Here is a 13,624-nt window from a genome sequence, read left to right as displayed (position 1 = left end):
TTTTAGAAAGGCAGGCCAGGATGGATATAGGTTTAAAACAGTTTGGTTTTAGAGTGCCTCCCCCTTTTGAAGAGGATGATGACTGCGGCAGCTTTCTTTTGTATCGTCTGAGATCCCCAAAGATTGGAGAGGTTGAGCAGGCTAGTAATAGGGGTTGCAACAATTTCAGCGGATCATTTTTGAAAGAGAGGGTCCAGATTGTCTAGCCCAGCTGATTTTGTAGGGATCCAGATTTTGCAGCTCTTTCAGATCATCAGCTCTCTGGATTTGGGGGAAGGAGAAGCATGGGGGGCTTGGGCAAGTTCCTGCAGGGTGTGCAGAGCTGTTGGCCGGGGTAGGGGTAGCCAGGTGGAAAGCATAGCCAGCCGTTTGAAATTATCGACTATCGTAGATTTATTGGTGGTGACAGTGTTTCCTAGGCTCAGTTGTGGGCAGCGGGGAGGAGGTGCTCTTATTCTCCATGGACTTTACAGTGCCCCAAAACGCTTTGGATGTGAAGCCATAACACATACATTTTTTTCCATCAGCAGACTATGATCAATAATGTTATTGATAATGTTATTGACACAGAATTGAATACAGGGGAAACTGTAGTCTTTTGATGACGCTGGAGAATAACAGATGTTTTGAACGGTCTGCCTGAACCTCCATCATCAGAGTCCAAACACGACCCATCTGGCTCCAGGTGTAATGCTATGGCATGAGACCTGACTTACAAATCACACCCTATTCCCTACATAGTGTACATTTTAATATTAGTGCACTAGGCTATATAGGGAATAGGGTGCAGATTGTTTTTTTTTCAGCTCATGAAATATGGGACCAATCCTTTTACATGTTGCATTTTATATTTTTGTTCAGTATAACATGAGGTCATGTTGAGCTGACCCAGGAGATGGTAGTTCCCCTCTATCTTCTCTCTCTAATCTAGATTGACATTACATCTACAATAAACAAAAATATAAACACAACATGTAAAGTGTTGGTCCCATGTCTCATGAGTTAAAATAAAAGATCCCAGAAATGTTCCAAAATGTTTTTTTTTTCTCAAGTTGTAAACAAATTTGTTTACATCCCTGTTTATGAGCATTTTCTCTTTTGCCAAGATAATCCTTCCACCTGACAGGTGTGGCATATCAAGAAGCTGATTAAACGACATGATCATTGTACAGGTGCACTTTGTGATGGGGACAATAAAAGGCCACTGTAAAATGTGCAGTTTTGTCACAGAACACAATGACACAGATGTCTCAAGTTTTGAGGGAGTGTGCAATTGGCAGAGCTGTTGGCAGATAATTTAATGTTAATTTTCTTACCATAAGCCACCTCCAATGTCATTTTTAAGAATTTGACACTAAGTTCAACGGGCCCACAACGGCACACCACGTACGGACACTTCCGGCGCCGACAGAGATGGCTGCCTCGCTTCGCGTTCCTAGGAAACTATGCAGTGTTTAGTTTTTTTTACGTGTTATTTCTTACATTGGTACCCCAGGTCATCTTAGGTTTCATTACATACAGTCGAGAAGAACTACTGAATATAAGAGCAACGTCAACTCACCATCAGTACGACCAAGAATGACTCGCGAAGCGGATCCTGTGTTCTGCCTTTCAACCAGGACAACGGAATGGATCCCAGCCGGCGACCCAAAACAACGACTTCGTAAAAGAGGGAAATTAAGCGGTCTTCTGGTCAGGCTCCGGAGACTGGCACATCGCGCACTGCTCCCGAGCATACTACTCGCCAATGTCCAGTCTCTTGACAACAAGGTTGATGAAATCCGAGCAAGGGTAGCATTCCAGAGAGACATCAGAGACTGTAACGTTCTTTGCTTCACGGAAACATGGCTCACTGGAGAGACGCTATCGGAGACGGTGCAGCCAGCTGGTTTCTCCACGCATCGCGCCGACAGAAACAAACATCTTTCTGGTAAGAAGAGGGGCGGGGGCGTATGCTTCATGGTTAACGTGACGTGGTGTGATCACAACAACATACAGGAACTCAAGTCCTTCTGTTCACCTGATTTAGAATTCCTCACAGTCAAATGTCGACCGCATTATCTACCAAGGGAATTCTCTTCGATTATAATCACAGCCGTATGTATTCCCCCCCAAGCAGACACATCGATGGCTCTGAACAAACTTTATTTCACTCTTTGCAAACTGGAAACCACATATCCTGAGGCTGCATTCATTGTAGCTGGGGATTTTAACAAGGCTAATCTGAAAACAAGACTCCCTAAATTGTATTAGCATATCGATTGCGCAACCAGGGCTGGTAAAACCTTGGATCATTGCTATTCTAACTTCCGCGAAGCATATAAGGCCCTCTCCCGCCCTCCTTTCAGAAAAGCTGACCACGACTCCATTTGGTTGCTCCCTGCCTACAGACAGAAGCTAAAACAAGAAGCTCCCGCGCTGAGGTCTGTTCAACGCTGGTCCGACCAAGCTGATTCCACGCCCCAAGACTGCTTCCATCACGTGGACTGGGATATGTTTCGTATTGCGTCAAACAACAACATTGACGAATACGCTGATTTGGTGTGCGAGTTCATTAGAACGTGCGTTGAAGATGTTGTTCCCATAGCAACGATTAAAACATTCCCTAACCAGAAACTGTAGATTGATGGCATCATTTGCATGAAACTGAAAGCGCGAACCACTGCTTTTAATCAGGGCAAGGTGACTGGTAACATGACCGAATACAAACAGTGCAGCTATTCCCTCCGCAAGGCTATCAAACAAGCTAAGCGTCAGTATAGAGACAAAGTAGAGTCGCAATTCAACGGCTCAGACGCAAGAGGTATGTGGCAGGGTCTACAGTCAATCACGGACTACAAGAAGAAAACCAGCCCAGTCACGGACCAGGATGTCTTGCTCCCAGACAGACTAAACAACTTCTTTGCTCACTTTGAGGACAATACAGTGCCACTGACACGGCCCGCAACCAAAACCTGTGGACTCTCCTTCACTGCAGCCGAGGTGAGTAAAACATTTAAACATGTTAACCCTCGCTTGGCTGCAGGCCCAGACGGCATCCCCAGCCACGCCCTCAGAGCATGCGCAGACCAGCTGGCTGGTGTGTTTACGGACATATTCAATCAATCCTTATCCCAGTCTGCTGTTCCCACATGCTTCAAGAGGGCCACCATTGTTCCTGTTCCCAAGAAAGCTAAGGTAACTGAGCTAAACGACTACCGCCCCATAGCACTCACTTCCGTCATCATGAAGTGCTTTGAGAGACTAGTCAAGGACCATATCACCTCCACCCTACCTGACACCCTAGACCCACTCCAATTTGCTTACCGCCCAACTAGGTCCACAGACGATGCAATCTCAACCACACTGCACACTGCCCTAACCCATCTGGACAAGAGGAATACCTATGTGAGAATGCTGTTCATCGACTACAGCTCGGCATTCAACACCATAGTACCCTCCAAGCTCGTCATCAAGTTCGAGACCCTGGGTCTCGACCCCGCCCTGTGCAACTGGGTACTGGACTTCCTGACGGGCCGCCCCCAGGTGGTGAGGGTAGGTAACAACATCTCCACCCCGCTGATCCTCAACACTGGGGCCCCACAAGGGTGCATTCTGAGCCCTCTCCTGTATTCCCTGTTCACCCACGACCGCGTGGCCACGCACGCCTCCAACTCAATCATCAAGTTTGCGGACGACACTACAGTGGTAGGCTTGATTACCAACAACAATGAGACGGCCTACAGGGACTGGGTGAGGGCCCTCGGAGTGTGGTGTCAGGAAAATAACCTCACACTCAACGTCAACAAAACTAAGGAGATGATTGTGGAAACGGCAGGAAACAGCAGAGGGAACACCCCCCTATCCACAACGATGGAACAGTAGTGGAGAGGGTAGCAAGTTTTAAGTTCCTCGGCGTACACATCACAGACAAACTGAATTGGTCCACCCACACAGACAGCATCGCGAAGAAGGCGCAGCAGTGCCTCTTCAACCTCAGGAGGCTGAAGAAATTTGGCTTGTCACCAAAAGCACTCAAACTTCTACAGATGCACAATTGAGAGCATCCTGTCGGGCTGTATCACCGCCTGGTACGGCAACTGCTCCGCCCACCACCGTAAGGCTCTCCAGAGGGTAGTGAGGTCTGCACAACGCATCACCGGGGCAAACTACCTGCCCTCCAGGACACCTACACCACCCGATGTCACAGGAAGGCCATAAAGATCATCAAGTACAACAACCACCCGAGCCACTGCCTGTTCACCCCGCTATCATCCAGAAGGCGAGGTCAGTACAGGTGCATCAAAGCTGGGACCGAGATACCGAAGCTGTTTTTCAATCTCAAGGCCATCAGACTGTTAAACAGCCACCACTAACATTGAGTGGCTGCTGCCAACACACTGACTCAACTCCAGCCACTTTAATAATGGGAATTGATGTAAAATATATCACTAGCCACTTTAAACAATGCTACTTAATATAATGTTTACATACCCTACATTATTAATCTCATATGTATACGTATATACTGTACTCTATCATCTACTGCATCTTTATGTAATACATGTATCACTAGCCACTTTAAACTATGCCACTTTGTTTACATACTCATCTCATATGTATATACTGTACTCAATGCCATCTACTGCATCTTGCCTATGCCGCTCTGTACCATCACTCATTCATATATCTTTATGTACATATTCTTTATCCCTTTACACTTGTGTGTATAAGGTAGTAGTTTTGGAATTGTTAGTGATATTACTCGTTGGTTATTACTGCATTGTCGGAACTAGAAGCATTTCGCTACACTCGCATTAACGTCTGCTAACCATGTGTATGTGACAAATACATTTGATTTGATAAGCTACGGACAACCAACACAATTGCATTTTATCGATGGCAATTTGAATTCACGGAGATGCCGTGACGAGATCCTGAGGCCCATTGTGGTGCCGTTCATCCGCTGTCGTCACCTCGTGTTTCAGCAAGTATCTTTACACAATGACTGGAAGCTGAAAATGTCCCAGTTCTTCCATGGCCTGCTTACAAACCAGACATGTCACCCATTGAGCATGTTTGGGATGCTCTGGAATGTACAACAGAGCGTTCCAGTTCCCACCATTAACCAGAAACTACGCACAGCCATTGAAGAACAGTGGGAGAACATTCCACAGGCCACAATCAACAGCCTGATCAACTCTATGTGAAGGAGATGTGTCGCGCTGCATGAGGCAAATTGTAGTCACACCAGATACTGACTGTTTTTGATCGACGCCCGCATTTGACCAACAGATGCATATCTCCACTTTTGTGGAGGAGGAGCAGCAGCTCAACCACTTTAGGGGAGGAGGAGGAGCAGCTCAACCACTTTAGGGGAGGAGGAGCAGCTCAACCACTTTATGGGAGGAGGAGGAGCAGCTCAACCACTTTAGGGGAGGAGGAGCAGCAGCTCAACCACTTTAGGGAGGAGGAGCAGCAGCTCAACCACTTTAGTGGAGGAGGAGCAGCAGCTCAACCACTTTAGTGGAGGAGGAGCAGCAGCTCAACCACTTTAGTGGAGGAGGAGCAGCAGCTCAACCACTTTAGTGGAGGAGGAGCAGCAGCTCAACCACTTTAGGGGAGGAGGAGGAGCAGCTCAACCACTTTAGTGGAGGAGGAGGAGCAGCTCAACCACTTTAGTGGAGGAGGAGGAGCAGCTCAACCACTTTAGTGGAGGAGGAGGAGCAGCTCAACCACTTTAGTGGAGGAGGAGCAGCAGCTCAACCACTTTAGTGGAGGAGGAGCAGCAGCTCAACCACTTTAGTGGGAGGAGGAGCAGCTCAACCACTTTAGGGGAGGAGGAGCAGCAGCTCAACCACTTTAGGGGAGGAGGAGGAGCAGCTCAACCACTTTAGGGGAGGAGGAGGAGCAGCTCAACCACTTTAGTGGGAGGGGGAGGAGCAGCAGCTCAACCACTTTAGGGGAGGGGAGGCTCAACCAGGGGAGGAGGAGCAGCTCAACCACTTTAGGGGAGGGGAGGAGGAGCAGCTCAACCACTTTAGGGGAGGAGGAGCAGCTCAACCACTTTAGGGGAGGAGGAGCAGCTCAACCACTTTAGGGGAGGAGGAGCAGCTCAACCACTTTAGGGGAGGAGGAGCAGCTCAACCACTTTAGGGGAGGAGGAGCAGCTCAACCACTTTAGGGGAGGAGGAGCAGCTGGCTGGTGATGGATTGTTTTGGACGTGGGCTGAGTACCAAATGGCACCATATTCCCTTCATAGTGCACTACTTTTGACCAATAGCTATATAGCTCTGGTCAAAAGTAGTGCACTGTGTAGGGAAATAGGGTGCGTTTTGGGACTTAGCCCTCTAATGTGATGGATTTGAAGTTAGAGTAGTTTAGGACCTGGATCCGTCGACGGCTGCAGCAGTGGCCTCCCCACCTGACCATGAACAGCATGTCCCCTCTGTTCCACAGTACTGGGAGGTGGAACCTGGCCCTGCAAACACATCTGACCGGTTCTAGATTTATGGATACGTCCTCTGATCTGATTTTAATAGACTTGTAGATTTACGATGGTTCTGGGTTGATCAGAAGTGTAAGCAACAATATCCAGACACTTAGAGGTCAGCACGGACGCTGTAATGAATTCTCTATATCACCATAGCAATCAACCTATCAACATCATTAGACTGTCACAATAATGACTGTAATGACCCCCCTCCCAAACTCCTCTCTTATGCTGCTGCTACTCTCTGTTTATCATATATGCATAGTCACTTTAACTATTCATTCATGTACATACTACCTCAATTGGCCAGACTAACCGGTGCCTGTAGGTAGCCCCTCTACTGTATATAGCCCCTCTACTATATATAGCCCCTCTACTGTATATAGCCCCTCTACTGTATATAGCCCCTCTACTGTATATAGCCCCTCTACTGTATATAGCCCCTCTACTGTATATAGCCCCTCTACTGTATATAGCCTGTCTTTTTACTGTTTTATTTCTTTACCTACCTATTGTTCACCTAATACCTTTTTTGCACTGTTGGTTAGAGCCTGTTGTATTCAGCATTTCACTGTGAGGTCTACTACACCTGTTGTATTCAGCATTTCACTGTGAGGTCTACTACACCTGTTGTATTCAGCATTTCACTGTGAGGTATTCGGGGGGCACATGACGTTTGATTTGTATTTCTTTGTCCACGGTGGGTCTTCCAGTACTTTCTAATTCCTATCTCTGTTTGGTCACTCCGCCTCAAAGACACTCAAGTTGTCCCTTTTTTCAGTCCGTTTTCCTCTTTAGTGGTCAGAACTCGTTTGTGCTTGGCAGGAGAGGGTAGCCTCCTGGTGGTCAGAACTCGTTTAAACATTCTAATGGTTTGAAACCAAAGATAATGGAGACAGGATTACGGCCTGTCCGGAGACAGGATTACGGCCTGTCCGGAGACAGGATTACGGCCTGTCCGGAGACAGGATTACGGCCTGTCCGGAGACAGGATTACGGCCTGTCCGGAGACAGGATTACGGCCTGTCCGGAGACAGGATTACGGCCTGTCCGGAGACAGGATTACGGCCTGTCCGGAGACAGGATTACGGCCTGTCCGGAGACAGGATTACGGCCTGTCCGGAGACAGGATTACGGCCTGTCCGGAGACAGGATTACGGCCTGTCCGGAGACAGGATTACGGCCTGTCTGTTGTATTATGATGTAATTGTTGTGCTGTGTTTGTCTGTTTCTGCTTCTAGACGACCTGGCTTCCAAAGCCAACATCCTCATGGACCCGGCTGAGATCCAGGCTACCTCTATGGATGATTTGGATGAGGAGGAGGAGAGTGGCTCAGCTCAGGTACAGACTACGGTGTCATCCTCCACACTTGTGTTCTTGGATATCATCCACTTAGACCGTATACATTTTGATTTGACTGGGGACTTGATTCCACCATATTGGTGTTCTCAAGTCTAAATTCTCCCTTTTTTTTGGCGGTACAGCGTTTTCAATCACGTTTTATTTGTCATTGCGCCAAATATAACAGGTGTAGACTTGACCGTGAAATGCTCATTTACAAGCCCTTTCCAAATAATGCAGAGTTAAAAAGAAAAATTATAATAATGACCAAATAAGAAAAAATAGGAAACATTATCACAATCAAATAACAATGAGGCTATGTACAAGGAGCACCGGTACCGAGTCAATGTGCAGGGGTACCAGGTAGTAATGAGGTAATGCACTACATTGTCAAAAGTATGTGGACACCCTTTCAAATGAGTGGATTCAGCTATTTCAGACACACTAGTTGCTGACAGGCCTATTTATTATTATTATTTTTAATCCATCTTTTTATTTAACCAGGGAAGATTTAACCACGGCCTACCGGGGAACAGTGGGTTAAATGCCTTGTTCAGGGGCAGAACGACAGATTTTTACCTTGTCAGCTCGGGGATTCGATCCAGCAACCTTTCGGTTACTGTCCCAACGCTCTAACCACTAGGCTACCTGCTGGTTACTGGCCCAACGCTCTAACCACTAGGCTACCTGCTGGTTACTGTCCCAACGCTCTAACCACTAGGCTACCTGCTGGTTACTGGCCCAACGCTCTAACCACTAGGCTACCTGCTGGTTACTGGCCCAACGCTCTAACCACTAGGCTACCTGCTGGTTACTGGCCCAACGCTCTAACCACTAGGCTACCTGCTGGTTACTGGCCCAACGCTCTAACCACTAGGCTACCTGCTGGTTACTGGCCCAACGCTCTAACCACTAGGCTACCTGCTGGTTACTAGTCCAACGCTCTGACCACTAGGCTACCTGCTGGTTACTAGTCCAACACTCTAACCACTAGGCTACCTGCTGGTTACTAGTCCAACACTCTAACCACTAGGCTACCTGCTGGTTACTGTCCCAACGCTCTGACCACTAGGCTACCTGCTGGTTACTGGCCCAACGCTCTGACCACTAGGCTACCTGCTGGTTACTAGTCCAACACTCTAACCTCGAGGCTTCCAGCCGCCCCCATATACAGTGATGGGTGACTTACTGTCATGATACAGTGTTACCAACATGTCTCTCTGTATTGGAGCGCTTCATGTCTATCTGTCCTATAACAGAGGCCTTTTGGAGCGGTGGCTATGGGTGGTGCCCTGGCCAGACCCAGCTGGCTCAGTTCTCCCACTCTGGGCCGAGCCAATCGTTTCCTGAGTACTGCTGCTGTCAGCCTCATGACTCCCAGGCGACCCCTGGCACCCCCGGAGAAAGTTAAAGTTCGCACCTTGGCCGTGGAGCAGAGGACGGAGGAGGACAGTGAGTGGCTTTTTACCTTGAATATACATGGAGGCGTATTGAGAACATTTATCTCTCTTTCTCAGTCTTTCACTCTCTCGCTTTCTGTCTTTCAACCACCACTGTAAATATAGAGTTTCGTCGACACATGTCAAGGCTAAAGTACAGAAAATGTAGTGGGGTGCCAATTATCTGCGGATGAGTGTGAAAATGTATTCCTTACCTCTAGAAATGGTCTAGTACTTTTTGACCTATTATTACCTGGGTGTCTAGTTATTGTACTGAAGGGAACACCAGGTTAGGAACACGATGTTTTCTTTCTTCCCTTCCTCTCCTCAAGTCGAGGGAAGCCATGGTAACGACGGCCTGTTGCTGGGGCGACCGTTGGAAGAGCCCGACCATCCAATCACAGAGAAGTCCCTGCTGGAGATTTTGGATGGGATTGTGATGATGTACAACCTGAGTGTTCATCAACAGCTGGGCAAGGTAAGAGGCTGAGGCGTCCGTCTGTTGGGCAAGGGAAGTGCAGTGCACCCTGGGGGTCTGGTCTAAAGTAGTGCACCCTGGGGGTCTGGTCTAAAGTAGTGCACCCTGGGGGTCTGGTCTAAAGTAGTGCACCCTGGGGGTCTGGTCTAAAGCACTGCACCGTGGGGTCTGTTCTAAAGCACTGCACCGTGGGGTCTGTTCTAAAGCACTGCACCGTGGGGTCTGGTCTAAAGCACTGCACCGTGGGGGTCTAAAGCACTGCACCGTGGGGGTCTAAAGCACTGCACCGTGGGGGTCTAAAGCACTGCACCCTGGGGGTCTAAAGCACTGCACCCTGGGGGTCTAAAGCACTGCACCCTGGGGGTCTAAAGCACTGCACCCTGGGGGTCTAAAGCACTGCACCCTGGGGGTCTAAAGCACTGCACCCTGGGGGTCTAAAGCACTGCACCCTGGGGGTCTAAAGCACTGCACCCTGGGGGTCTAAAGCACTGCACCCTGGGGGTCTAAAGCACTGCACCCTGGGGGTCTGGTCTAAAGTAGTGCACCCTGGGGGTCTGGTCTAAAGCAGTGCACCCTGGGGGTCTGGTCTAAAGCAGTGCACCCTGGGGGTCTGGTCTAAAGCAGTGCACCCTGGGGGTCTGGTCTAAAGCACTGCACCGTGGGGATCTGGTCTAAAGCACTGCACCGTGGGGGTCTGGTCTAAAGCACTGCAGATGAGATTTGAAATGCTCTCTGGGTATGAGGTTGAGGTGTAAGGTCGCACACAGGCCTTGGTTCATGTACTATTCGAAATCCTTTCAAATACGTTACTCGTGTTTTATTGAGTTGTCATATGGAACCAGTAGAATAGCCCCAAATGTTCAAACCATGTCCATCTCCAGGATCCAGCAAACTCTATTTAAACACCGGTTTGGATGGACACAATGGAGGTGTTTATCAGGACCCCCAGTAGCTTTTACAGGGGCAGCAGCTATTCTTCCTGGAGTCTACAAAAAACACCAAAAATGAGAAGTATGGACACACCTACTCATTCAAAGGTGTTTCTTTATTTTTGACTATATTCTACATTGTAGAATAATAGTGAAGACATCAAAACTATGAATTAATACATATGGAATCATGTAGTTACATGATTTGAGATTATTCAAAGCAGCCACCCTTTGCCTTGATGACAGCTTTGCACACTCTTGGCTTTCTCTCAACCAACTTCACATGGAATGCTTTTCCAGCGGTCTTGAAGGAGTTCCCACACATGCTGAGCACTTGCTGCTTTTCCTTCACTCTGCGGTCCAACTTATCCCAAACCATCTCAATTGGGTTGAGGTTGGGTGATTTGTGGAGGCCAGATCATCTGATGCAGCACTCCATCACTCTCCTCCTTGGTCAAATAGCCCTTACACAGCCTGGAGGTGTGTTTGGTCATTGTCCTGTTGAAAAACAAATGATAGTGGGACTTAGCGCAAACCAGGTGGGATATCGCTGCAGAATGCTGTGGTAGCCATGCTGGTTAAGTGTGCCTTGAATTCTAAAGAATTCCTCTCCTCTCTTGCACTGAGATGCAGTGCCTTAGACTGCTGCGCCACTCGGGAGCCCAACTCCAGTCGAGGTTTAGGTCTTAGAGAATGTTTTAAACCACATACAATGCTTTTAGTTTTAGTTGTTTTTAAGACCGGTTTCATTATGAATCACCCATTCTGCTACTGACTGTAACTTCTTATTTAGGATTTCAGTGATGTCACTGGCTTTGTGTTCTGACATATAGAGTGTGGAATCATCTGCACTCAAGTCATTCTGGCTTTGTGTAAGACCAGTGGCAATTATTTGTGATAATTCCGGAGTGGTGCGGAGGTCTAAGACACAGCATCTCCATGCAAGAGGTGTCACTACAGTCCCTGGTTCGAATCCAGGCTGTGTCACATCAGTCCCATAGGGCGGCGCACAATTGGCCTAGCGTCGTCCGGGTTTGGCCGGGGGGGTAGGCCGTCCATTGTAAAATTAGAATTAGTTTCTTAACTGACTTGCCTCGATAAATCAACAGCCCAAGGAAATTGCAGTGAAGGGACACCACACTGTACATATCTGATGTTAGAGAAGCTTCCATTGATGAACTCTCTCTGGGTTCTATTAGTTACTGAGTGTCTTCATTAACAATTTATGATCAATAACATCAAAGGCTGCAGTAAAATCTTAATTGTTTATTTATTTAACTATTTATTTAACTAGTCAGTTATAAGTCAGTTATAACGTCCTACAATACAGCTCCAACTATCTTATTATCCATTTATTTTAACCAATCATCAGTCATCTGAATCAGTAGAAATTGAGTGCCCTTCTCTATATGCATACTGAAAGTCAGTAGGTAACTTGTTCTCTAAAATAAAAAATAGCATTTGTATTTGTTCAAACACAATTCTCTCTATCAGCCAGCAACGTGTGATTGGGGGGCTTTTAGAGCCAGCAACGTGTGATTGGGTGGCTTTTAGAGCCAGCAACGTGTGACTGGGTGGCTTTTAGAGCCAGCAACGTGTGACTGGGGGGCTTTTAGAGCCAGCAACGTGTGACTGGGGGGCTTTTAGAGCCAGCAACGTGTGACTGGGGGCTTTTAGAGCCAGCAACGTGTGACTGGGGGTCTTTTAGAGCCAGCAACGTGTGACTGGGGGCTTTTAGAGCCAGCAACGTGTGACTGGGGGCTTTTAGAGCCAGCAACGTGTGACTGGGGGCTTTTAGAGCCAGCAACGTGTGACTGGGGGCTTTTTTTAGAGCCAGCAACGTGTGACTGGGGGCTTTTAGAGCCAGCAACGTGTGACTGGGGGCTTTTAGAGCCAGCAACGTGTGACTGGGGGCTTTTAGAGCCAGCAACGTGTGACTGGGGGGCTTTTAGAGCCAGCAACGTGTGACTGGGGGGCTTTTAGAGCCAGCAACGTGTGATTTTCTTTTATTTTTTCTTTCTCCCCTTCGTGTGTTATGTCATTTATCTTGGTTTGCTAATATACTTTATTTGTGTTACATTTAGTAACAACATTTATCAGTGTACAGTATGTCAACCAATCAGCTCAGCAGGACTGACTAGTTTGCCACATGTTTTGCATCATTTCTTTGAACGATACAATGTTTCAATTCAACGTCAACCCAGGGGCCTCGAACAGTTCTGTTAGATTCTTAACAGGTGCATGCTGGTCAACAGTTGCCGTGAGTCATTTTACCAATACTTCTTGGTGTACAACTGGATCCTCTTCCTCATACACATCAAACCAACATGTTTTACATCATGATTTTAGCCCTAATCTTTGCTATGATCTCTTATTAAATGACTTTAGCCCTAATCTTTTCTATGATCTCTTATTAAATGACTTTAGCCCTAATCTTTTCTATGATCTCTTATTAAATGACTTTAGCCCTAATCTTTTGCTATGATCTCTTATTAAATGACTTTAGCCCTAATCTTTTCTATGATCTCTTATTAAATGACTTTAGCCCTAATCTTTTCTATGATCTCTTATTAAATGACTTTAGCCCTAATCTTTGCTATGATCTCTTATTAAATGACTTTAGCCCTAATCTTTTGCTATGATCTCTTATTAAATGACTTTAGCCCTAATCTTTGCTATGATCTCTTATTAAATGACTTTAGCCCTAATCTTTGCTATGATCTCTTATTAAATGACTTTAGCCCTAATCTTTTCTATGATCTCTTATTAAATGACTTTAGCCCTAATCTTTGCTATGATCTCTTATTAAATGACTTTAGCCCTAATCTTTGCTATGATCTCTTATTAAATTACTTTAGCCCTAATCTTTGCTATGATCTCTTATTAAATTACTTTAGCCCTAATCTTTGCTATGATCTCTTATTAAATGACTTTAGCCCTAATCTTTTGCTATTTTTCGTCTT

The 13,624-nt window shown here is 46.8% G+C and overlaps 1 protein-coding gene across 2 annotated transcripts in view; it reads left to right on the top strand.

The window, feature by feature from the left end:
• The window catches only part of LOC112255369 (E3 ubiquitin-protein ligase RNF123), a 266,952-nt gene that overhangs the window by 35,405 nt on the left and 217,923 nt on the right, over positions 1-13,624 (top strand). For both annotated transcript variants that reach the window (XM_042324870.1, XM_042324871.1), the window contains exons 21-23: positions 7,715-7,815; positions 9,075-9,267; positions 9,587-9,732. In XM_042324870.1, the coding sequence (XP_042180804.1) occupies positions 7,715-7,815; positions 9,075-9,267; positions 9,587-9,732 (440 nt within the window). The remainder of the gene's footprint in view (positions 1-7,714; positions 7,816-9,074; positions 9,268-9,586; positions 9,733-13,624) is intronic.

Source organism: Oncorhynchus tshawytscha, linkage group LG07 (assembly GCF_018296145.1).
Source record: "Oncorhynchus tshawytscha isolate Ot180627B linkage group LG07, Otsh_v2.0, whole genome shotgun sequence".
Classification (NCBI taxonomy): domain Eukaryota; kingdom Metazoa; phylum Chordata; class Actinopteri; order Salmoniformes; family Salmonidae; genus Oncorhynchus; species Oncorhynchus tshawytscha.
This window is presented reverse-complemented; position numbering and strand designations above follow the sequence as displayed.